Source organism: Sorex araneus, chromosome 11 (assembly GCF_027595985.1).
Source record: "Sorex araneus isolate mSorAra2 chromosome 11, mSorAra2.pri, whole genome shotgun sequence".
Lineage (NCBI taxonomy): Eukaryota > Metazoa > Chordata > Mammalia > Eulipotyphla > Soricidae > Sorex > Sorex araneus.
Window position 1 is genome coordinate 52582986 of NC_073312.1, and position 25824 is coordinate 52608809.

The following is a 25824-nucleotide window of genomic DNA, read 5'->3' on the forward strand; positions in this document are numbered from 1 at the left end:
TAGAGTGAAAGGCCACTTGACGGAAATGTTGGGAGTATGCATCAGTGATTGGATCCATCAAAGTTCAGTCTCTTAATAAGCACCTATGTTATTTTCTTCTTAATTGTGTTTTCCTTTCTCTTGCCCGAAGGTCTTGAATAGACTGAAGAGTAAATATGGCAACCTGTATAGAAGAGACAATGTTATCCTGAGTGGCACTCACACACACTCCGGTCCGGCTGGATATTTCCAGTATACCATCTTTGTAATTGCCAGTGAAGGATACAACAATCGAACTTCTGAGTTCATGGTCTCTGGCATTGTGAAGGTAGGCCGCAGAGGAAGCTAGCTGTTCACTGCTGTTTACATATTTCTGGAGCAGTTTGGTGTGACTTGAAGAGTCTCTGGAGGGTTTTGGTCTGAGCACAGTTTTACGACCTATGAGATACTGACTGGATTGGAAGCAGCAGGTTCTGTGGTGATAGCAAACACCATGCAGTCGTCCAAAGAAACAAACCACTTTGCATGAAATCCTTTTAAAATGATTGGGTGCCACATAGTCTAGTCTCTGTACAAAGTCATGAAAAAACCCATTATAGGGCTATAAGTAATTATAGGCAGTTCCAATTTTCCTTTTATTCCTAAATATTTTCTTGTATTTATCTAAAAGCATACTAAAGTATTCAATTTATGAACACAGACCCTCAGTTTTCAAGTCCTTCTAGACTCATAAGAACTTTTAGAATCGCCCCAAACTCTTCTACCATTCCTGGCTAAGATAGATTTTACGCCTTTTTCTACTGTTTTCCATCATATTAGATAATTTTATAGCATTCTTGCTAATAATTTCTTTATCCCTTTTCCTTTCAGATACAGCCTCTCTCTACTCTACTTTTCTCATAAAGTATTCTTGCGCATTCAAAAAACCAGTTGTCAGAGATTATTTCCTTATAACAATGTTTTTCAAATTCTACTTGGTAATCTATGAATGACTTTATAAAACTGAAAGCTTTGAATTCTATAATAATTAAAAATTGAGATAATAATATATTATAACATATAGTGTATAACATCCTGTATGAATATAGTTTGTTTTGTGAATTCTTATTTATGTTTATGCAAAAATAGTTATATGCATATATTTGCATATATATCCATATATCTAGTTTGATATATATATAGTTAGGAAAAATGTGCTAATGTTTGTGTTTCACAAAGTGAAAAGATGGGTGGTATTAAAGGATGGTGTGATGGAAATAGCAGGCAATGTGGATATGCATATGTTTCCCATTTTGGCCATTTGAAACAGGAGATTGTGCCTAACCCATGGCTGTGAGAGGCAGTCTTTCAACTGATAGATTAAAGTCCTTCATACAGACAGAATTTCTCTATCTCATCCATGCAGACTTTCATTCTTAACCTCTGGAAGACACTCCCTGTGTGGCAGTTCTCCAGCTTTCCCCTTCATGTGTAAACAGGTTGGACACAAAGGAAATTGTCCACCAGAATCTCTGTTTATGCTGACAAGGTCATTATCCCCGCTGGGATTATTAACATTTTTTAAAACTATTTTTAACGTACAGAGCATTGAGATAGCACACAGAAACCTGAAACCAGGCAAAATCCTTATCAATAAAGGAATTGTGAATGGGACCCAGATCAATCGAAGCCCTACTTCTTACCTTCAGAATCCAGAGTCAGAGAGATCAAGGTGAGGGATATCAAAATGATATCATGTGTTTTGATTTTAAAAACAAGGAAATCTTGGTACTTGGGGAAAATTGTGGACTTTTAGAAAAAATTGAAAATATGATAACAATTTACAATCAGAACACGCAGAAATGAATATTGAAGGTAGAAACATACCCCTGGGCAGCCCACTTTCCTGAGTGTGAGAATCATGTCAATATTTGAAGAATTCTGTGTTTAGGACTCAGGCACTACTATGGCTTCCATCTTAGCTTTCTCTTTCATAGTTATGTGACATTCAGTTATTATTGACTTTCAGTTTCTTTCTTTGTAAGATTGACATAAAAAATGTATGCAATATGCTGCTGTTAAATAAACGCGTGGCTATTATATTCAGGGAATATTAATTTAAAAGAATATGGTGAGAGGAAGGACAAAAGAATAAAAACTGGAAGAAAAGAACAAAAAATAAAACTAGCATATTGAATAAAACAACTAAGGATGATCATTCATTTGTTGTTACTGTTGTTATTTTAATCTTAAGCAATGAGTCAGGTTTGTGACAGAAAAGAAATATTTGGTTACTGTGATTATACTGTGATTTTATGTATATATATATTTAGTTACTTGGTATAAAATAATACCTCAGTTCAATTTGACCGTGGTTTTCTGCATAATTTAGCAGGTTTTAAAGAAGTTGATTTTTCAAAAACAATCTAATCTCTCTTGAAAGGACATAGAAGAATACTTTAAGTTACAGGTCATTAGAACGCTTGATTTTACATATTCCATGCTTTTTGGGGGAGAAATTCCATTAAATTTGGTAATAAAAATTTCAAAGACAAATCTTCTTTTTGCATCTGTCATGTACTTCTTATGTCAGCTTCAACTGTATGTTATTCAGGAGGTTCACCTTTGGTTCTAACTGACTTTCTTCTCTTTTCTACTGACCAGGTATTCTTCAGATGTAGACAAGGAAATGGTGGTCTTAAAAATGGTAGATCTGAATGGAAATGACCTGGGTCTTTTAAGGTACTGTATTTTCGAAAAGCAAAACAAAACAAAATTCTGTTTAATAGTAGTGATGATAGCTGCTCCTTGGAAATTATTTTTTATTTTTAATTGAGTCATCCTGAGATAAACAATTTTAAAGTTGTTTGTGACTGGGTTTTAGTCACACAATGTTCTAACACCTTCCCTTCACCAGTGTACATTTCCCACCACTAATGTACCCAGTTTTCTTCCAGCCCCAGTCCTGCCTCCACCTGCTACTGATGGTAGGCACTTCTCTCTCTTTGTCTTTCTCTCTCTCTCTTTCTTTCTCCCTCTCTCCCTCTCCCTCCCTCCCTCTCTCTCTCTCTCTCTCTCTCTCTCTCTCTCTCTCTCTCTCTCTCTCCTTTTGGCATTATGGTTTGCACCACAGATACTGAAAGGTTATCATGTTTGTCCTTTCATCTACTTTCAGCAATCCTTGGGCTTAACTAAAGAACAGAGGTTGCCAAGTGGTTGCGGGCGGAGGCTGAAGGTGGAAGGGAAGGAAGAGACACAGGTGGAGTGATTTAAGGATAGAGACTTAACATGGTGGAGGCAGAGGCGAAGTAACTTTGTACACTGAGAGTAGAAACATTAACACAATTGTAAGTAGGTTACTTCTATTATAAAAAAAATCGTCTGGATAACTTTAACTTCTTCAATTAATTTCCTTAATTAAGAAGGGGGTGAGGTAGGGTGGAGATATAAGTACCAGGAGGTTGTCCCCATGGCTTGGAGGCTGGTCTCTCATTCTGGGTAACTCAGGGAAGGGACCACCAAGTAAAATGTGGTTGGAGGTCATGTGGGGGAAGGGTGATGCGGGCCGAATACAGACTAGAGACTGAACACAATGGCCACTCAACACCTTTATTGCAAACCACAACACCTAATCAGAGAGAGAGAACAAAAGGGAATACCCTGCCATAGTGGCAGGGTGGGGTGGGGGGAGACGGGACTGGGGAGGGGGGGAGGGATGTTGGGTTTACTGGTGGTGGAGAATGGGCACTGGTGAAGGGATGGGTTATCGAACTTTGTATGGGGGAAACATGAGCACAAAGATGTATGGATCTGTAACTGTACCCTCACGATGACTCTCTAATTAAAAATAAACTAATAAAAAAAAAGGAAAAAAAAGAGAAAAAAAAAAGAAGGGGGTGAGGAAGCTAGAATAATGGCAGCAGAGGCTGACAATAGGGGAATGGTTAAGAGTGCAGACACACCTGGGATCCAATCAAGCAGTCATGGGAAATGTTCTGAGAGACTCACGGCTTATCTGGATGCAGAGCCTAACACTGTCTGGCACACAGTATAAAGATCAGTTATTGCTGTATCAATATCTCATCTCTGGAGCTCTTATCATGGTGGCATTGTGACTTTGGTCAAGTTATACAATTGCTCTGTTTCTCATTTTTTCTATTTTTAGAGAAGTAAATTCTTAAAAATATTTGCAGTATGTTTTAGTAAAGTTGGTAGGAGTCTGCCAGGTAGAATGAATGAAATATCTATGTGAATTTTTTTAATGCATGTTAAATTTAAAGTATTACGAGAAAACAACAACATTGAAGACTACAATCCATAATCCAGGTACTAGAGTTGACCCCAGAACTACTTGGGGAACAGCATGGCAGTATGAAAAAGAGTTCAGATTTTATGGTTTGGTTTTAGGGCCTGGATTCAAGTATCAACCCTGGCATTTAGTAAGCCTGAGACAAGTTGCTGACCTACACATGTCTCAACTATTTTGTTTGAAACTGGAAATGATAATACTTCTAAAGTTTGTTAGAAGACTAAGTGCAATAGCACATGTATATCTCTTATTCTATGCTTGGCATAGAAAATTTGTAAATGATTTTTAGCTAAATGGTAAGAATAAGAGTAATACAATAATACTCCTTTATTAACTTATCAAAATGCTTGAAATTCCTAGACTTAGAGTTATTTCTTTGGGTATGAAGTGGGGGCCTAAAATTTCCCTGGTAAAATAAAGTTTCTTATATCGACAGGTGTAATAGGATTCATACTCATTCTTCTCTTAGAATAAATTGGTTACTTGTCACCTAGCATTTAACTAAGGAGACATTTTGAGTTAGGCCTGTAGCTATGAGCCAATCCCACCACCACATATTTGGGATGTTTTCATCCCAAGCCCTAATCCCTGCCCCAAAGCAGAAACGAATAATTCATTTTGTATTTTTTGTTATGAATAAACTGCTGAAAGTGGTCCAAAAAAGTTTCCTTAGAGGGAAGTGTATGAAGATTGTTTTATCTCACCCAGGGCCCATTAAGCCCTTCTATAAGAGATTGCTAATATGTTATTGAAGGTTGAGCCTTGTGTGCTTTAAACCCCACCAAATATGGTGCACTGTGCTGCTTTTAGAATTTGAGTGGTGTGAGGTATGATATGTCATTTGTGGCCATGTGGTCCGGGAGAGAGTTCACTCCTGGGTGAGGCTCCGCTGAGCGAGTGGAGAGCAGGTCTGAGTGAGGCAGTGATTGAGTTCTGGAGGTTTTCTGTTTCCAGGGCTGGGTCCCTTGGGGTGGGGAGGGGACTCACCCCCCCCCCGGGTGCCCCTAATGGAACAGCCTGGCACAGGGTCCTGTGGCGTGGCTATGGCATGTGTCCTTTTATGATATCTTCTAAGAGAGAGGACAATGAGTCTCTGGATTGTGGCTGTTGTCTGGCTCTGGCACCAGCCAGAGGCAGCCTATGGGTGTGACTGCCAAGTCTTGGGAAACAGGGGGAGATGGGGTGGGGGGAAGAGGACACCCATGGGAGAAGGACAATCATAAGGATTTCCTACAGTGTAAGGAGAAGTAGTGTTATAGGTCAAGAGGATGGGCTGAGTTTGGAAGGGAATAAACAAAGAATCTAGGAAGATAAGTCTAACTTTAGATGGTGGAATGCTTTAGTGGGAAATTTGGTTGGGGTAATGTTAGTATAACAACAAATATCTAAGACTTCTTAAAAAGTAGCTCTTGGGAAGGGGGGAGGTATATCATGATTCTTGGTGGTGGAATATGTGCACTGGTGAAGGGATGGGTGTTTGAGCATTGCATAACTGAGACTTAAACCTGAAAGCTTTGTAACTTTCCACATGGTGAATCAATAAAAGAATTAAAAAAAAAGTAGCTCTTTACAAACCTTGGTAGAATGACTGAGACCATTTACATCTGCATTTTACCTGTTTCTAAATCACTTAACAATGAGAAAATAAAACTCAAAAATGTTAACCTTTTACCCAGCTGCTCTTTGGTCCCTCATATGTAACTGTATGATATGACTAGAAGTCCCAGGGTCAATCATCAAGGTTATGATAATGCTTCCCCATCTGCTGTGCTTAACACCCAGCACTAATTTTCCATTGTTTCTTCAGGGGCCATATGTTACCCCTGATGTAATTGCTCCTATGATTGCCTCTTGTTGCACAGTGATAATTTCTCTTTGAATACATTAAAAGTAACCTACAATGTAAAGTCAAATCTGGGCTGCTGAGTAACTGAACTATCACATGTAGCTGCCTGCTGTTAGACAGAAAACTAAGAAATGAGGAGTTTGGAAGCACAGAATCTCAGAATTGATTCATAGCTTATTCTGAGCTAGATCCTCAGGGCAGAGGATCTAGCTCAGAATAAGAATACTGATACACTATCCAGTGCCATAGTGAGATTGTTGTCTTCAACACTGAAAACCACATTGAAGTTCATCATTCATTTCTTCTTACTTGCATCTTTGCTTTCATTTCTTTACCTATTCTGTGTCCAACAATATATCCAGTCCTTGGAAGGATATATTTCCTGGCTTTGAAATCAGGCATCAAATACCTAGATCAGATGCTGTGTCTATATTCCCTAATCAAATCTTTCTGAAGTCCCTGAGACTTAGTTACCACATTTTTATCCTTCTTCTCCCCTCCCATACCCTCCCTCGTATCTCCTCCCTTCCCCTCTTCTCTTCTTTTTTCTTCTCTTCTTCATTTTTGAGGCCACACTTGGCATTGCCTATGGGAATACTCTGGTCTGTAGAGACCCTGATGTAGTAAAATACCAGGTTATAAATAAACCGGGGAGAGGGCCAGAATGATAGCACCGTGGGGTAGTGCTTTGCATGTTGACTTGCCTTGCAAGCAGTTAACCCGGATTTGATCCCAGGTATCCTATATGGCCCCCTGAGCATCTGCGGGTGTGACATCTTCTCAAACAAAAAGAAACTGAAGAGGAAAAACAAAGCAAACATTCAATGTCTGTAGCAAGAAAAAAGTGAAGGGGCAGGGTAGATGACTCTTAGCTCTGGCTGGGGGTGTCATTCCTCATGCACATCCTCAAGCTTATGCCAGAAGATAGGTAGTCTCACCGCTCTTTCCTTATCAGATCTCTTTTGCTTCTTTCAGTTTCTTGGATTTGCAGGTAATCGATATGGACATTCCCCTCACAGTCCTCCTTTCCCCCTCACACCCTTTTCCCATACTTTACCTATGGGCTGTAAGAATTGGTATGATTATACTGGCTGGCATAACTTACTATGATGATTCATTGGAACTATAAGAAAGTTTTAATAGTTGTTTGAAGATTGCTCCGTTGTCTCCTTATTTTGTACAATGCAAATCCTCTCATTCTTACAGAAAGAGTCATAGAAAGGGCCATTTAAAAGACAATGGGTCATCACTAATTATCAGGGAAATGCAACCTAAAATGCCTTCCACCAAAGTCAGGGAAACTGGAAAATCAAGGTAATTGTAAAGCTGTATACTTCTCTGAGTAGTGCCAGGAGTGATCCCTGAGCAAAGGCAGGAGTGAACCCCACCTCCACCCCCAAAAAAGAGAGAAAGAAAGAAAAATAAACTCATTATATTTCCCAAAGTCAACTGTGGTTAATATCCAGGTGCATTTTCTTCTTTTCATTTCTTTGTGTGGAATATATAATAATAAGTCAGCTGGACTGGGAGGTTAAAGCAGGACTTTAGTGGTTTCATTCACTTTGGGAACTAGCTTTATGATATTGTTAAAAAATAAAAATACTGGGGCTGTGTAAAAAACTAAGGCTCACCAAGGGGCGAGTGCACTTGCGGGCTCTCCGGGCAGCTCTGTCTCACCGCCCGCGTTCGGTGCCCTGGAACCGCAGTGTATGGGCTGGATTGGGACAGCCGTTGGCCAAGGACAGGCGAAGGAAGAACGAGGACCAAGCTGGTTGCTGATTAGTTACCGTTTATTCAATCTTCCATCTTTCTCATCTCCCGCACTCCCAGCTCCCGCCTCTCTCTGGATCTACTGCCGCCTCTTTTCTAGTCTCTCCTCCCCCTTCTCTCTCCCACCTTGCCTTCTAGGCTACACCCAGCCAGGTAGCAAAATCAACATAAGAAAGCCCTTCCTGAGGGCAGAGCATTCCAAAGCCCTTCCTGACTCTTAAGGTTTTTTCTTTTCCTTAGTTCAGGAACTTATTAACATCTTAATACTAGTTATTTTTGTATGGACATAGCAAGAGATACATTGAGGTTTGCAAGGCAGCAATCCTGGCAACATCTTGCCACAGGCTCAGACCACAGCACTCAGGCCAGATTAATCATTCCTCACCCTAGCAGGGTCCAGATCTAGTTATCACTGTTTGGATCATGACAGCATTTGTCCATGATCAAGCTCTTAACTTATAGTTAAGCATTAGGCACTTTGGCCAGGCCCATCTCGATGCCAGGGCAGCACACAACTCACCGCTTGCCCTGGGTCCTTCTCATCCCCCGTTGGGACCGTGCTTTGGGGGTGCTAGGAAGTAAGGGCAGCTGAGGCTTAGGTCAAGAGAACAGATGCCCTGGAGGAAAATATCATGTAGAGTCAAAAAACTCCCAGGTTACAAAAGCATAACATTTGTTAAGTCTTCCTGTGTCCATACAAAAAGGACTTGCTCTGAATAAACTATGCAAAGGACTCAAGGAGAAGAGAAAAACATTATTTACAAGTCAACAGAACACTAAGAAAGAAGCTACAAATAAACAAAGAGGGATAGGAGCACTGTAACGGGAGTAACCCAATAAACCTAAACTACCTGAGGCTATGTTATCCTACAGGGCTGGAGTGATAGCATAGCGGGTAGGGCATTTGCCTTGCACGCGGCCGACCCGGGTTCAAATCCCAGCAACCCATATGGTCCACTGAGCACCACCAGGAGTAATTCCTGAGTGCAGAGCCAGGAGTAACCCCTGAGCATTGCCAGGTGTGACCCCAAAACAAAAACAAAAACAAAAAATAAAAAAAATAAAAAAATAAAAATACTTTGGGCTACTTGAGTGATAGTACCTTGAATAGGACACTTACCTTGCTTGCAGCTGACTGGGTTCGATCCCCAGCATTTCATATGGTCTCCCAAGCCCACCAGAAATAATCCCTGAGCACAGAGCCAGGAGAAGGCATTGAGCACCACCAGGTGTGGCTTAAAAATCAAAAGAAAAAGACATAACAAAAAAATACTCTGAAAATAGTAATGGCTCTATTCCCATTATAGAGACTATTGTGTGTTTGCATGCATTATGAGTGATTCCTTTTAAGTGCAGCAAAGATCTTTCTCTCACAAAGTCTATGATAGCAGTACTCATTATTTATTCAGTTCTCTGAACTTCAAAAATTAACATTTTAAAATGCTAAGTATGATGGTTTATTATATGTAAACATATATTATGCAATATAATGTTTTAAGTAAGATCTTATGCTCAACTAATGAGGAATCATTTGATAACTTACATCTGTTTTTCATCACAAAATACACTGGTAAGCATTCTTGAACAGATAATATTTTATATTTGCCAGTGATGTTCTTTTAAATTCCTTGAAGTTAGATTGTGGAGACAAAGAGGAAAGTGTGTTATTAAATCTTTTCTCACAAAGCACCAACTGTTACTCTGGAAAGGTTTTGATGGTGCACATTGCTGCTTCCCAAACAAGAGTAGGTGTGCTGTCCTTGGCAGTCTTTGGTCGTATCATGTTTTATAATTGTTGGTAAAGGATGGACCAAAAAAAGTCATCACTATTGTTTGCCATTCAATTTCTTCTTCAATTCCTAGTTGGGCTAAATTAAAAAAAAATACTCTTATTGGTTATTTGTTTTTATGTTGATCTTTGATTCAAGAATTTTGATCATAAGAATTAAATGAGTTAAAGCTAAACCAGAGAGCTATCTGCTAATATTACTGAGAAGAGATTTTACACACAGGACTCTTGAAGAAAATAGTGTCTTTCTCTGCAGCAGAGACGATAGAATGATTTTCCAGGATTCAGACCTTGTTTACGTGAATTGGGACTTCTCTGACTGTAGTTTTTTTTTTTTTTTTTTTTTGTATCTGCCTGTTTGAAATTCAGGTTGACCTTTGGGTAAAATTCTAGGGTCTGTCTACTTTAGTGAACTAAGCTTTCCTTCATCAAGTAGCTTGTAAAAAGATGAGGTAAGACTGTTAAGGAGGTGAGACGAGGCATGCTAATCTGGATAATTAATGCCAGAAACCACAACGGACAAGGACAATTATGCCAGGCATATCACAGTGAATGTGAAAATTCCAGTGGCCTCACACAAATAAGTGCTTATTTCCCACTTATGCAGCTTCAAGTAATGATTGAGTGGTTCTCATGCTAAAAGTTATTGGCCCAAGCTGTTCATATGCCCTACCTTTATACTAATAGGAGTGGGAGAAATGAACACGTGGACATAAAGTGTCTGCCACAAGAGGGCAGGGTTTCCTTATTTTAAGTATTTTGTGGTTCTAGCATACAGATTGAATGCCGGTGCTGTATACACACAAAGATATGCAGTGCAATGATTATATAACCATATCTTTTAACACATTAATCTTATGAAGAAGTCTCTTGGAGGTTTTGTCTTTTGCCTTATCACTATCATCTGGAATAGCAGCAGTAACTGTATCATCATTAACATCATAGTGATGTTTTAATGGAATAGACCAGTCATTTTTATTGTGAGATCAAGGGGAGGCAAACCTGGCTGTGCTCAGATCTTAATCCTGGCTTTGCACTCAGGAATCACTCCTGACTGGCTCAGGGGATCAACTGGGATGCCGGGGACAAAACACAGGTTGGCTGTGTGCAAGGTGAACACCCTACCTGCTGTACTGTTATTGCTTCAACCCCTATACCAGTCATTATGCAAAACAATTATTATTATTATTATTATTTTGCTTTTTGGGTCACACCCAGCAATGCTCAGGGGTTACTCCTGGCTTTGCACTCAGGAATTACTCCCGGTGGTGCTTGGGGGACCATATGGGATGCCGGGGATCGAACCTGGGTCGGCCGCGTGCAAGGCAAACGCCCTACCCACTGTGCTATCGCTCCGGCCCCTATGCAAAACAATTTAGATATTTATTCCATTAGTTATAAAATGTTTTAAGGTAGATAATGCTATAACCATTATGTTACAGATAAGAATATGAGGGTCCAATAGGCTGTCACTTATCTTTAACTCCAGAGCTAGATTTTTTAGTCATTAAAACAGAGGGCTATGATACTAGTTTTTAGGGCTTTCATAGCAAATTAGTATGGGCTGGCTGGCTTATAATAGTACAGATATATTCTGCCACAGATTTGAAGTCCAAAAGTAAGGTGTTTGCAGAACTGGTTCCTTCAAGAGGTTCTGAGGGAGAATCTCTTCCTTATGTCTCTCCTAGCTTCTGACTGGCGGCTTGTAGACACATCACACCTCCATCTTTGCAATGCTTACCTTTCTTTTCTTCTGGATGTTTCTCTTTTCCTTTCCTCTTGTTATGATGCAACCTATAATCAGATTTTAGAGCAAGCTCTGCCAGTTTGATCCCACTTGGTCTTTACTATAATTGTATCTCTAAGGACTCTATTTCCAAATAAATCACTGTATCACTGTTATCCCGTTGCTCATCGATTTGCTCGAGTGGGCGCCAGTAACATCTCCATTTTGAGACTTGTTGTTACTGTTTTTGACATATTGAATATACCACAGGTAGTTTGCTGGGCTCTCTGACAGGGGCGGAAGGAATCAGTTCACTTTCTAAGGTTATGGTGAACATGAGTTTGAACTTATTTGGAAATAGAATATTTAGAGATGAATCATAGTGAACTGTAGTGGGTTGAATAATGTCGTCTCAACATTCTGAAGTTCTGGTGGGCATATATTTTTGAAAGGGCATTCATTATTCAACCTGCTATGGTTTACTGGAAAAAACTCTCAGGTTACTTATCTTTGTGAATACTGTCTTTGAGTGGAGTACAGTATTCTCTGTACCACATATTTCAGCTGGTGAGTCTACCTCTAGAATGTAGGATCTTGGAACAAATTACACAAAGATAATCCCTTTCTGTGACTGGATTTCAGCCTAGCTAATGTGTTTTTGTCACATTGTACTGGAACAAATTGCATATGCAATATGATGACCCAGAATCCTAGAATGGGTTTGATACTGCTTAGAATATTAAGAAGTTAGATTTTTGGGGCTGGAGCAATAGCACAGCGGGTAGGGCACTTGCCTTGCATGTGGGTTGCCCGGGTTTAATTCCCAGCATCCCATCTGGTCCCCTGAGCACCACCAGGGGTAATTCCTGAGTGCAGAGCCAGGAGTGACCCCTGTGCATTGATGGATGTGACACGCACAAAAAAAAAAAAGAAAAAAAAGTTAGGTTTTATGTTTGGCTTTTTCATTTTTTTTTCATTTTATTTTTTTATTGAATCATCATGAAAAAAGTTACAAAGCTTTCAAGTTTAAGTCTCAGTCATACAATGATCAACCCCCCACATCCCTTCACCAGTACACATGTTTCACCAACAACAACCCCAGTATACCCCCTCCCACCTGCCCCCAACCTGTGTGGCTAATAATCTTCACTTTATTCTCTCTATACTTTGAATATATTCAATATTTCTACAGAAAACTCACTATTATTATTTGGAATTTTCCCCCAATAATCAAATTTGCTGAAAAGGCATCATTTGATGAGTTTGTTTTCCATTGCTGAGAATGAAGAATATATGGCTCTTGCGGCCACACGGTTTTGGATTTCTGTTATTTTAGTAATTAAGTCCAGAGAGATTTCTGCAAGAAGTCCCCAAAAGAAAATGCCGAGAGAGAAAAACCTTTCCTCTCCCGGGGCGGCATGGGGTTGTAGCTCAGTTCACAGTCTAGATGCATTTCTGTAAGAAGCCGATGGGTGGCAAAAGTGGTTAGTAGGCCTCCGGGATCATAGTCTTTTAGGAGCAGAGGAGCCGTTTTGTGTGCAGCTGCTCCGGATCTCATCTGGCGGCTTTTCTGTTTCAAAATAGTAAATACACAATTCAATTGAAAGAGGCCCTAGAGATTTTTTGCTGCAAATGTTTCCATTATACTTATTAAAATAGTTTGTTATACATTGGTTTACAAGCATAGTAGAAATCTGTTATTTTTAAGCTTCGGGAAACAGGGGTCAAGAAATTTTGACTGGTTACAATCTAGGAATTGATCTCAAATGCCTTGATTTAATATTTTTTATTGCATCAGGCTGGTTTTGTTGGTTTTGGTTTGATTTGAGAACTACAACCAGCACTCAGGACTTGCTTCTGCCTTTGAGCTCAGGGATTAGTACTGGCAGAGTTGAGAGTGCCGATGGCGTGCTGGGAATCAAACTAGGGGCAGCTGTATGCAACGCAAACTCTATGCAAGTTGCATGCAAACTCTATGGCTTGTAGCATTCCTCCAATCTCAAACCCTATTTTTTATTGGACACTTTATTTAAAAATGTTTATGAGTGATATGCTTATAATATTTTTAGTCTAAAATTTTTGGAAACTGCCACATTTTTTCCCTTTTAGAACTTTTCTTTGATGAATATTTTTGACCAGATTTGAATAGAGTCTTCTTAAAGGAAAATAACTAATTTTCAGCACATACTTCAAAATATTTATCTCTGGGGCTGGAGCAATAGCACAGTGGGTAGGGTGTTTGCCTTGCACGTGGCCGACCCGGGGTTCAATTTCCAGCATCCCATATGGTCTCCTGAGCAATGCCAGGAGTAATTCCTGAGTGCATGATCCAGGAGTAACCCCTGTGCATCACCGGGTATGACCCAAAGAGAAAAAAAAAAATTCATCTCTATCTTGATAATAATTTTTTTTTTTGGTTTTTGGGTCACACCCGGCAATGCACAGGGGTTACTCCTGGCTCTTCACTCAGGAATTACCCCAGGCAGTGCTCAGGGGACCATATGGGATGCTGGGAATCGAACCCGGGTCAGCCGCGTGCAAGGCAAACTCCCTACCCGCTGTGCTATTGCTCCAGCCCCCCATCTTGATAATAATTATTATTGTAACAAGCCAGATATTGTAATAGCATATATGTCAAAGGGCAGTGGAGGAAAAACAGGGAAATGTCTTACTTTAAAAAACAAATAACATTAATTTTTTTAATTAAAGAACTGTAATTTACAAACTTTGTGTATTTATGTGTTTAGGCATTTAATATTTCTTTTTTTAAATAATGTAGGAGTACTGCTATTTATTCAGCCATTGATTAAGCTGTTTGAATTGTGCATGAATTCCACCTTACTTTATTTTTTATTCAAAATGTCAATTTTATTTTATTATTATTGTTTTTCCCCCTTTTTATTGATTCACCATGAGATACAATTACAAAGCTTTCATGTTTGAGCTTCTGTCATACAATCATCAGACACCCATCCCTTCACCAGTGCACATTTTCTACCACCAAAATCCTTCCCCAACCCTCCCCCGCCCCATTCCAAACTCCCCCTGCCTGTGTGGCAGACAATTTCCCCCATATTCTCTCTCTCTACCACATTTGATATTTACCACCACTCAAAACTGCTAAAAAGGCAATGCTAGACGATTTGTTTTGTATTGCTTGTTGTGGATAGAATATAACATCCAGGAAACTCTGTGTCATTCTCTTCTGGGAGCCTTAGTTTATAGTCTCTGGGTTTTGACTGTTGATGAGATTACATGGTGGGGGGGGCAGTTTGTGGGTGTGACTGCCAAGCTAGCAAAAATCTGGGGACCTGGGGGGAGGAGGCCCAGTCCTGATCCAAGCGGGCTTGGAGATCTCAGTCATGGGTTCCCGCATACCTGGGTTTTCCTGCTGGTCCGCTTTTGGGTGAGGTTCATCTCGTCTTGGTTGAGGCTTGTCCCCCTCTTGGGTGAGGCTCATCCGAGCTTGTGGAGAGTGGCCTTGGGCAAGGCAGAGGTTGGGTTCTGGAGGTTTTCAGCTGCCGGAATTCTGCCTGGGGCAGGGAAGGAAACTCAACCCATCCCCCTCTGAGGTGCCCTGGTGAAGACAGCCTTGTGCGGGGTCAGGAAATTCTGTGGTTCTCCCTTCTTACCTCTGGGCCACTGGCCCTAACTGTGTCTTTTGATCTCTTTTGAGATTTATGGGTCTCTGAAATAAGGCCAATAAACGAACTTATATAGCTAAGCCGGAGGTGGTTTGTGGGTGTGTCTCCCACATACCTAACTAATTCCTTGATAAACATGGCCCCAATTTGTTGGGGTCTGGCAGCAATCTTGGGGTATCTAGAAGTCTGAAGGTATCATCAGGCTGCCGATGTACTCACCCTGCAAGTACAGATTGACCTGCTAGCAGCACTATACCTCCAGCATTTAATATTTCAACACCAGTCCCAACACTGTGTCAACTTCCACCTGGTGTTCCCATATTCCCTTGAAAAATAAATACCTTTTTAAAATACTTATTTTTTGTTTTTATAGAAAAAATGGAATTCATTTTAATTTATTGTCAAAAATAGGTAGAATAAATAAGAATTCCTCTTTGTTGTCTACTTATAGACAAAAATTCTTCAAGTTTAATAGACCTGACTCCTATGCTTCTTGAGGTCTAATTCACTGCCAACGCACACTTGACTACTTATAATTTCATGTTGATTGAATAAAAGGAACAATTGCCATTTCTCCTTGCCCTGGCCACTCTATCTATTTCTCGGCACATTGCAACCTTTCCTTGTCTCTATGTCTTTGCTCTAAATGACTTTTCTCCAGTAATCCCTTGCCAAGTTCCTGCATAAGACACAGTTCAAATATCACATTCACTGTGAAGTGTTTCTCAAGGACAAGATGACACCTTATTCATCTCTATTTCCTTAGTGCTTGGAAGAGATTCAAAGTGAACTAAATGTGCATTGAATGAGCAAGTAAATGAACAGAAAGAAGGGACAGAGCCAATATCCCAAAGTAGATAAGAACATGGGGCTTCTGGTCTGATAAATCAGCTTCTTCAATTGCCACTGTGTGCCCTTAGCCAGGTTACTTCATCACTCTGAGGCTTCATTTTCTTAGATGTACAAGCAGATTAATGATATCAAATGAATGAAAGGGCTTTGGGAGCGTAAAATGTGATTCGGTATATAAAACTCTCTACCCAACAGGTGCTAAATATGAGTGTTGACAGGATGGTTGTATAGGTTTCCTTCCATGGAACAGGAAGGGTTGGATCTGACCGACCAGTGTGATCATATGGTAGGGAAATCATGAAATCATTCTCCACTCCATTTTTCTTCTAAATTAAATAGAGTAAAACTATAAAATACAGACTTCCATTAATGAGAAAATTCTGGTTGACAAGAATTTCCTTTGACACTTGATTTTTAAGAGAAGAGACAAACCATTAAAGTGAAAGTAACAAAAGGAATTTCTGAAATACAGAAAACTTGTGAATAACTTAGAAGGGATAGCTGTAGGATATTGTCTACCTAAACCTCTGTACCTTAGCATGATGGCAATTTGATGGAAACTTAGAGATTGAATTCAATCTCCAGAATAAATGATTTGGTGATTTGACCAAAATTTTTGAATTGTATATAAACATTGGAAAATATTTATTGTGGAAAATTATTGTGAAAAAATTTAAATACAAACCTATTTAGAATAATTAATCCATGAATATTCATATAACTATTATCTATCTCCAATATTTAGCATTGTTTTGCTGTTCTATTTGTTCTCTCTGCCTGAAAACCCTCCTCCACACTAAGTATTTAAAACAAAATACCAGATTAATTGTTTTACTTATAAAAAGTTCAGTAACACTATCAGATTAAATACTTAAAGATACAACCACATTAAATACTTAAAAAAATATAATCCATTATCAAAATCAACAAAATAAAACATTTCTTTTTTTCATTGAAAAAATATTATATTTCACAAGATTTTGAAGACAAAGAAAAATTATTTTTATGATATTTTCTCCTCCTAAAGAATGCCATATATATAATTAAAATAATGTACTCACAGTGCTTTCACCTTATTCATTGAGGGATGAATAATCTCCTTCCTCATGAAGCTATATTAGTAGTCATTTAAAACTATTCTCAATTTTATTTATTAAAATCATTTCCAATTATTTCCAACTCTCCTCTTCAATGATCTTCTTCCTTTCAATTAATGAAAATAAAAAATTTCTTTATATGACCTGATAATATAATTTTAGTTTAGTTGATGGTAACAATAGTCTTTTTAAGTCAGTTGTCATTAAGCAGATCCAAAATATAGTCCACTATCTTCAATTGGCATGGCTCTGTATCTTATGTGTCAAGTTGTAACAACTTTGTTGGTTTCTATTATCATTTACCTGTTCTTTAAGAATTTTTAAGAGCAATGAATACTTTGCAAAAACATTGATCTGTGGTTTCTTTCCAAAAAGCAGAAATAATAGGTAATACTGGCTTATGCTTCCGTAAGGCAATGTTTTACTAGTGCATGGTAGAGGCTAAAGACTTACACTCTGGAATTGCTGCCAAATTTCACAGCCCACACAGTCCTATGGCACAAACCAGCTTGATTTATTTGTGCAGTGTGGCCGAACCCCTGAATATTGAGCTGGCCATCTCAGACCTGCTTTTACAGTAGACCTTCATAAATGCAGAGATAAACATTCATACCGCTGATCAGAAAAAAAATGGTTCAGATTAATATTGAATAAAACTTTGTTCTGTTTTGTCTCATGGGCCATAACTTGGCTCGGCCTTACTCCTGGCTCTGCACTCAGAGATCCCACCTTGCAGTGTTACGGAAACTATACGAGGTGTGGGGGATTGAATGTAGGTCTTATATGAGCAAGACAAGTATGATACTATGCATATACTATACTAATCCACTATAGTATCTCTCTAGCCTCCAAAGCAATTTTATTTGAGGTGCAGGAGTGATAACACAGCGGGTAGGGTGCTTGCCTTTCAGGCAACTGACATAGATTCAATCCTTGGCACCCCATATGGTCCCACTAGTACTGCCAGTGTGGCTCTAAAAAAATCCAAACAGTTTTATTTGAGGACCTAGTTTCATCATGCCTCATTTGAATGTTGCAGTTAATTAATGTTGCAGTTTCCAAGACTCTATTGACAACATTAAGTGAAGGACTTATTGAACATCTGTTGGGCAATGAGAGAATTCTGAATGATAACATTGAAGTCCCCAAACATGTCTAGTCTTTAATGAATATTCAGTTTTGGGCACTTATGTAACATAAGCTGAACTGTTTTAAATTTTTTTGATGTAAAGCTTTAATCAGTTTTTAAAAATCCTAAATTAGACTGAAACTTTATGAAATGACATCTCTCTCTCTTTTGAGCATCCTAGTTGATCTACTGTATAGTTTTCCACTTGTGAATATATTTTTCTGCTGAGTGTAACTTTGATCCTGTAAGATAAGATGTGACAAGACCCATACTTGAGTCTTGGTCCTTTATTTTAGTGGGGTTTCTTCTCTGAGACAACTATGCGGATGGCGGTACTAATAGTCTGTCTCACAGGTTTGCTGTGAAGGTCAAATAAGATAAGAGATGTGAAATTAGTTTGTAAATTACCTAGATCAATGCTTAAGCAAGGTATGTTGTGCAATAGGATATATTAAATGATGCATAATATTCCCTTTCATACCTTTGTTCATTTACTCAATGATTCCCTCTCCCTGGAATGCCTTTCAGAATTAATTGCTAATCCTCCTGGGTCCTAAAAGGTTTATGCCTATCTCTTTTAACACTAGTCACGTGAAATTAAAAGCATTTGTTCATTTCTGTTTTATATAAGATTATGAGAATAAACTTGGACTTTATTCAGTGTTCAGTACATATCTCACACTCAGATAATTTCTGTTGAATTGGATACATTCGAATAACTATTATATGCAGATTTGCCTTAAAGGGCACATTCTATGTCTATATAGTTCTTTAGATGCCTCATTGGATGATTTCCTAATCTTAGTTCTTTACAGCTTCTGAGGAAGATGGGAATGATGAAATATTCATAAGGATAATTTTGTATTTTTAATTTAAGTCAATGATTAAACCTCTGAGAATGTTATTTATAATTTAAGCCCAGTGACAATAAAGGAACATAGGGATTGGAGAGATAGTACAGCAGATAGGGTGCTTGCCCTGCATGAGATTGACCTGTAGGTCAATCCCCAGCATCCCATGTGGTCCACAAACACTGCCAGGAGTAATTCCTGAGTGCAGAGCCAGGAGTTATCTCTAAGTATCACTTCGTGTGGCCCAAAATCGAAAAAAATATGAAGGACCATAAATGTGGAATCCCTGTAATATTTTTTTCCTTGTTGGAGGAAACTTAAGGCCCTCATCATTGTCTTGAGGCCTCTGCATCAATTTAGTACTTCTTTCTCTTTTACAGCTGGTTCGCTATCCACCCAGTCAGCATGAACAATACCAATCATCTTGTAAATAGTGACAATGTGGGCTATGCGGCTTACCTTCTGGAGCAAGATAAAAACAAAGGATATCTACCTGGAGAGGTGAGAGTTCATGACACTGAAAACTTAATCTTAGTTTATTGAGTCTCATTCTTCATGCATGTTCTGAATGGTTGATTCTACTCTCCAGAGGAAAAAGTCATCATTTGTATTATATTCTCATATATTTAGATTTAAAAAATTCTCAGTGTTCTTTAATTAGGAAAGAAAAATAAAAAGTGATAATAATCTTTATTGCAAATTTTATTTGCGAGTGTATAATTAGTTGGATAAAGAAGAATAAGTTCAAGATTTTTGCTATGTATGAAGTTTTTTTTTTTTTGATTTTTGATCACACCTGGCGATGCACAGGGGTTATTCCTGGCTTTGCACTCAGGAATTACTCCTGGCAGTGCTCAGGGGACCATATGGGATGCTGGGAATTGAACCTGGGTCGGCCGCGTGCAAGGCAAATGCTCTACCCGCTGTGCTATCGCTCCAGCCCCACTATGTATGAAGTTTTGTTGGCTATAGGATAAACACTGTTGATCTTTAAATTTGTATTTAGAGCAGTAAAACTAGTGAACCCTTTTTAAGGCATAGAAATATGAATTATAGGTTTTGTTTACTCATCTGGGCTTCCCTCAGTGGTAAATTTCCTTTCACAGACTTATTCTACTTTCCTACAATAAGGCTAGTCCGGCAGAGTCTTAATCCATAGGATTTCTTTTGGTAACTTGAAAACAGTGAATGGCAGAGTCAGGAGCTCAATTGAGAAGTTCCTCTGCTCTCTAAAATAATGACTGCAAATAGAAAAGTGGGAAAAGTGACACTGTTCTGTTCTACTTCCTGTATCTAAAACCCAAGTACTGTACATTTGATGGTATTAGAGCTTGTCTAAAACAAATGCTATTATAAAAACATTAGCCCCATGAACACTTGGTCTGAATTTTTCAGTGCTTTTGCTACAAAACTCCTTTTTTTACTATAGGCTACATTTTATAAAAAAATAAAGGAAGTTTGCATTTATGGCTGGGTGCTAGGCACTTTGAGATTGATGGTCTTTTTAGTATAAGCAAAGACACATGATCTCTGATGCTTGATTAACTTTTTATCCCCAGGAAAATAGAAAATGTTTCAGGTGGATTGAAACAAAAGTTGGGTTGCATTTAATATCTTACACTCCTCAAAATACTGTTTTCTTTCTTTTACGGAGAGAGAAGGGGCCAGAGATATAGTACAGTCTTCTATGTGACTGCTCCAGGTTCAGTCTCTGGCATCATATATGACCCAATGAGCACTGCCAGGAGTAATCTCTTAACATTGCCAGGTGTGGCTCCCCCCCAAAAAAATGACAACAACAACAGCAAAATAGAGATAAGAGAAAAGAATACAGAATGTAATCCTGGGAATATATTTAAGTTGAGTTTTCTAACACAAAAATCAAGATTGACTATTTTTTGAATCACTGTGAGATAGATCCTTGCAAAACTGTTCATGATTAAATGTCAGTCATGCAGTACTCCAACACCCATCCCTTCACCAGTGTACATTTCCCAGTACCAGTGTCCCCAGGTTCCCTCCCATCACTCCTCACCTCTTGCCCGTCTCTATGGCAGGTGCTTTTCCTCTCTATTTGTCTGTCTGTCTGTCTGTCTATCTGTCTGTCTCTCCCCTTTTGGGCATGTGATTTACAGTATTGATACTGAAAGGTTATAAAGAATATCCCTTCAGTAGAAAAATTTTTTTAAGGAAATGTTGTCTCTGAGATTCAGAAATAACACCAGAGACTAGACTAATCAGCTAGCATTTTATAATTAGTTGTTTCACACTTTGTTTCTTATCATAATGTTTTATTTGAGGCACAGCTTTGAAGGTTTGCTACTTATAATGACTTTATTGACAATTGGACTATCACCAGTGATATTATGCATATTGATAATAGTATGTGAAAGGTCAGAAATAAACTTTTCTTAGAATATAGTATGTATTGTATGTTTTTACTTTATCACATTTTATTTAGAATAGTTTACCAGAGTAAAATGAATATTTGCATTTCTAAAGAAAATCATTATGGGAACTAATGAATAAAAAGCAATTGCGTGTTTCTTTTGGCAGGGACCTTATGTAGCAGCATTTGCATCATCAAATCTAGGAGATGTATCTCCCAATATTCTTGGACCCCATTGTGTCAATACAGGAGATTCTTGTGACAATGCCAATAGTTCTTGTCCTGTTGGTGGGGTAAGTAATGAGGCGCAGAATCTTTGTTATTGCATCTCATGTATGTTTACATTTTAATATGCATTTGTAATTTATAAATGTTTTCTTTAAGTGTATATACACCTACCTACTTAAAACTTTAGAATATGCTTTTATAAAGTACCCAATAAATTTCACACATGTAATATTGTATATATTTAATATGATTGTTAAGGCTTTTAATAGTGAAGCAATTTAATTTAAATTCCAGAGATTAAATATCCTTCTACAGATTTCAGAGTCTGAAACATTCCGCCTAGATGTTTCTGACGTCAAAATTGGTACCCAGGATCGGTACCTGAGATATTTCTCATGACTCAAAGTCTATAGGGTTTTAAAAAAATACATCAGATCAATTCCCTCCCCCTCAACTTTTAATGTTACAAATAGGAAAATCTTTCTGTAAAGGAACACAAAAGTACAGAGAGTAGGAAAAGTGAAAGTCCCAACCCATTTTCTTTTCCTCTCCTCTTTCCAGGAGTTATTACTCTAATTCCTGCTACCCATATATTTGTGCATTCACAAATAAAATTTTATTATCTACTGATTTTTAATCGGCCGGTACAGGACTTAAATTTTTCACTATTTTGTCAAAAATATTTGAATGTTCATAAATAGGTCTTTGTGATGAGCCTTATAAAGCAAATAATGCTGTCTGCTTCCTCCCCATATTCCTTTATATTTTTTCAATTTTGACCTGAGGAGCAGATGATGGTTCTGGGATTTTTGCTTTATGTGTGCATCATTTATTTTACCAGTGATAATACTTTTTCTTTTTTTTAGCCTCTCAAACTGTGCTTCGGAGGCCATGGGAGAGGCTCATCAGTGATTCTTGGTTCAGTGTAAAGGTCAGATGGTCTGCAGTTCTGGGAATACCCAGGCCACCCCCCACCCAGATGTTATGGAGGCTTCCAGGGCCATACCCAGTGGCCAGTCTCCAGGGTTGTAACTAGAGTCGATGCTCAGGGCATCATTGTGGTGTCAAAATTCAAACTTGAGTTGAACATATGCATCTGAACTTACTATGTCCCTGACCATGTGATATTACTTTTATGAGACACTATTTCTTGACCATTTATTCTGTTCCCATCACTTCCACCCATTAAGTAATATTTTTTCCTTTTTTTTTAATGACCAATACTTTTTTTAAAATTTTTATTGAATCACCATGTGGAAAGTTACAAAGTTCTCAGGTTTATGTCTCAGTTATACAATATTCAAACACCCATCCCTTCACCAGTGCCCACATTCCACCACCAAAAACCCCAGTATACCCCCCGCCACTGCCCCCCTACTCCCAACTGTATAACTGATGAATTTCACTTCATTTTCTCTTTACCTTGATTACGTTCCATATTTCAACACAAAACTCACTATTGTTGTTGGAGTTTCCCCCAAAGAAAGACAGCCCTACTGCCAAGGAAGCATTTGACAATTAGTTTTCCATTGCTGAGAATGAAGAGATATGTAGCCCCACTGCTCCAAGTACATAACTCTTTTTTTCCTCCTTTTTCCTTTTCCTTTTTTTTCCCCCCCTCATCCCCCTTCCCGCACCTCATAGTATGGTGGACACCATGCCGCATTTCTCCCTGAAAATGGGAAACAACTGGGAAAGAGGGATATTACCTCTCCTCGGTCGGCGTGGGGCTGTTGCTTAGTTCACAATCCAGAGAAGTGGCTGCTACTTTAATAACCATCAATATTTCAACAAAAACTCACTGTTATTATTTGGAGATTCCCCCCAAGTCAGACCTGTTAAAAAAGAACCGTTTCACATTGCTGACAATTATAGATGTTAAGTTTTGGATTTCTGTATAAAGTCCAGGGAAACTTTTGCCAGAAATTCCATAGCCCAGCTCACAGTCCCAGTGCATTGCTGTAAGAAGTCTCTGGAATCAAAGTCTTTAGGCGCAGAGGGTCCGTTTCACTCTCAGCAGCTCTGAATTTATCTGGGCTGAGGGCGTGCCGGTTACACCCACTTCCCATGATTCCCTAGGAGCCCCAAGCATAAAAATCTTATACCTCTGGGTTAGGAGTCTTAGAAGATGGCACCTGCCATGTGGATGCTGCTGCCACCACCATTTTCTGTGCAGGAAGACAGGGTGGGGAGGAAAGATCCACCCCAAGGCCGTACGGAGTTGTAGCCCAGTTCACAGTCCCAGTGCATTGCTATTAGAAGCTGCACTGGATGCCCGAATGTGTTAGGTCTCTGGAATCAAAGTCTTTAGGCACAGAGGGTCCGTTTCACTCTCAGCAGCTCTGAATTTATCTGGGCTAAGTAATATATTTTTTAACAATTATTCTTTTATATCATGTATCAGTGTATCACTGTCATCCTGTTGCTCATTGATTTGTTCGAGCGGGCACCAGTAATGTCTCCATTTTGAGACTTGTTGTTACTGTTTTTGGCATATTGAATACACCATGGGTAGCTTGCCAGGCTCTGCCGTGCGGGCAAGACACTCTGTAGCTTGCTAGGCTCTCTGAGAGGGGTGGCGGAGGAATCAAATCCAGGTCAGCCGCGTGCAAGGCAAACGCCCTACTGCTGTGCTATTGCTATTATTTTATGAAGAAAGCCTTCCTTTGTTACCCCTCACTTGGAAAATTTTCACACATTATTAATTTATATTAGCCTTTAAGTATCCTTGTTTGATTTCAGAATTTATAGATGAAATTGCTTACTATGTTGTTACACTTATTTACAATCGAACATTATGCACCAGTTTAATGGGATACTTAATGATATGGAAAAATCTCATAATATTAAAACAGTAAATGAGAGTTAATGTCACACATTCATTGAATTGCAGTGTTGAAGAGAAATGTATTCTGGTGAAAAGACAGGTGAGGGGTCAGAGCAATAGTACAGTAGGTTGTGCATTCACCTTGTACATAGGTTCAATCCCTATTATCCCATATGGTTCCCGAGCTCCACTAGAAGTGATCCTTGAGCACAGAACCAGGAGTTGACCCTGGGCACTGCCAGGTGTGGCCCCCCAAACAAAATAAAACACAAAAAAATGAAGCACTACATTTTTTAAAACTGTACATTTTCTCCCTATTTTCTACACAAAGCACCCTTTTTGCTTTTGTTTCCATTTTTCCCCTTGCCAGGATCTCCAGTGGTAGGGCTGTCAGGATCACTTTGGCATGTGCCAGTGGCGCTGGTCTACAAACTTGCAGCTTCAATCTCTGTACACAAGTTTTTTAGGTCACAGTTATTATTCGGTTCTCCCCACATTTTATAATCAGGAAAAAAATTTTAAAAACCCCAGCCCCTTCCTATAACAGACTTATGTTTTTCTCTGTCTTCCTTGTGTTTTATCCTGTCTTCTTTCTTTTTTTTTTTTTTTGAAATAAACAGATTTTATTTAGAGGTTTCTGAGGGAAGGAGGAAGGAATAAGTGGGAGAGAGAATAGTAAGAATAACACGCTCAAGAGAGGATTTGGGCTTCTCCAAGGGTGGAGAGAGCTCTCACACATCCTAGCACTGGACACGAAAGCATAAAAGTACTCATCTCAAGGAGGGAGATGCGGGCGACACATGTGCTTGGGCACCACATGTACAAGGCCACGTGGGCACAGGCAGCACATGGGCTCAGGCAGCATATACGTCTCTTCTTTCTTTTTTGTAGTGAGGAAAGTATATTTTCTGCCACTCCTTTCTGCCATCCTGCCCTATACAGTAGGGGAGAGAGGAAACCTCTCCTCCAATCAAGGCACATGCATTTTCTTCAGTCTGATTGGGTCGGTTTATGTTACTCGCCCATTCCTGAACCCGAAACTTTCTTGGGGAATGATAAATGTAGTTTGATTCAAGCACTAGGCATAACCATGATCTCTTCTAAGTAATCTGAACTGGGAACAAAATCCTTACTACAAAGGGACAGATGACTTTCTGGGTCAAATCAAGATTCATTCAAGAAAGAGGTAGTTGGGCCAGAGAAGTAATACAGTGAATAATTGTGCATATCTTGCATGCTGCTGAATTCAAAGCCGGGTTCAAATTGCTGGCTTCCTGTATGTCCCCCAAGCACCACCAGGAATGATTCCTAAGTGCACAGTCATGTAAAATCCCTGAGCATCATCAGGTGTGGCCCTCAAACAAAAAAGAAACAAAAAAATCACCCCTCATTCCCCCCCCCAAAAAAAA

At 39.0% G+C, this 25824-nt stretch overlaps 1 protein-coding gene across 6 annotated transcripts in view; it reads left to right on the forward strand.

Moving 5' to 3' along the window:
* The window catches only part of ASAH2 (N-acylsphingosine amidohydrolase 2), a 115325-nt gene that overhangs the window by 50502 nt on the left and 38999 nt on the right, over nucleotides 1-25824 (forward strand). For 5 of the 6 annotated variants that reach the window (XM_055119594.1, XM_055119595.1, XM_055119597.1 and 2 more), the window contains 5 exons: nucleotides 131-307; nucleotides 1563-1690; nucleotides 2623-2700; nucleotides 19352-19472; nucleotides 21528-21653. In XM_055119594.1, the coding sequence (XP_054975569.1) occupies nucleotides 131-307; nucleotides 1563-1690; nucleotides 2623-2700; nucleotides 19352-19472; nucleotides 21528-21653 (630 nt within the window). The remainder of the gene's footprint in view (nucleotides 1-130; nucleotides 308-1562; nucleotides 1691-2622; nucleotides 2701-19351; nucleotides 19473-21527; nucleotides 21654-25824) is intronic. The other variant, XM_055119599.1, reaches the window with a different exon arrangement.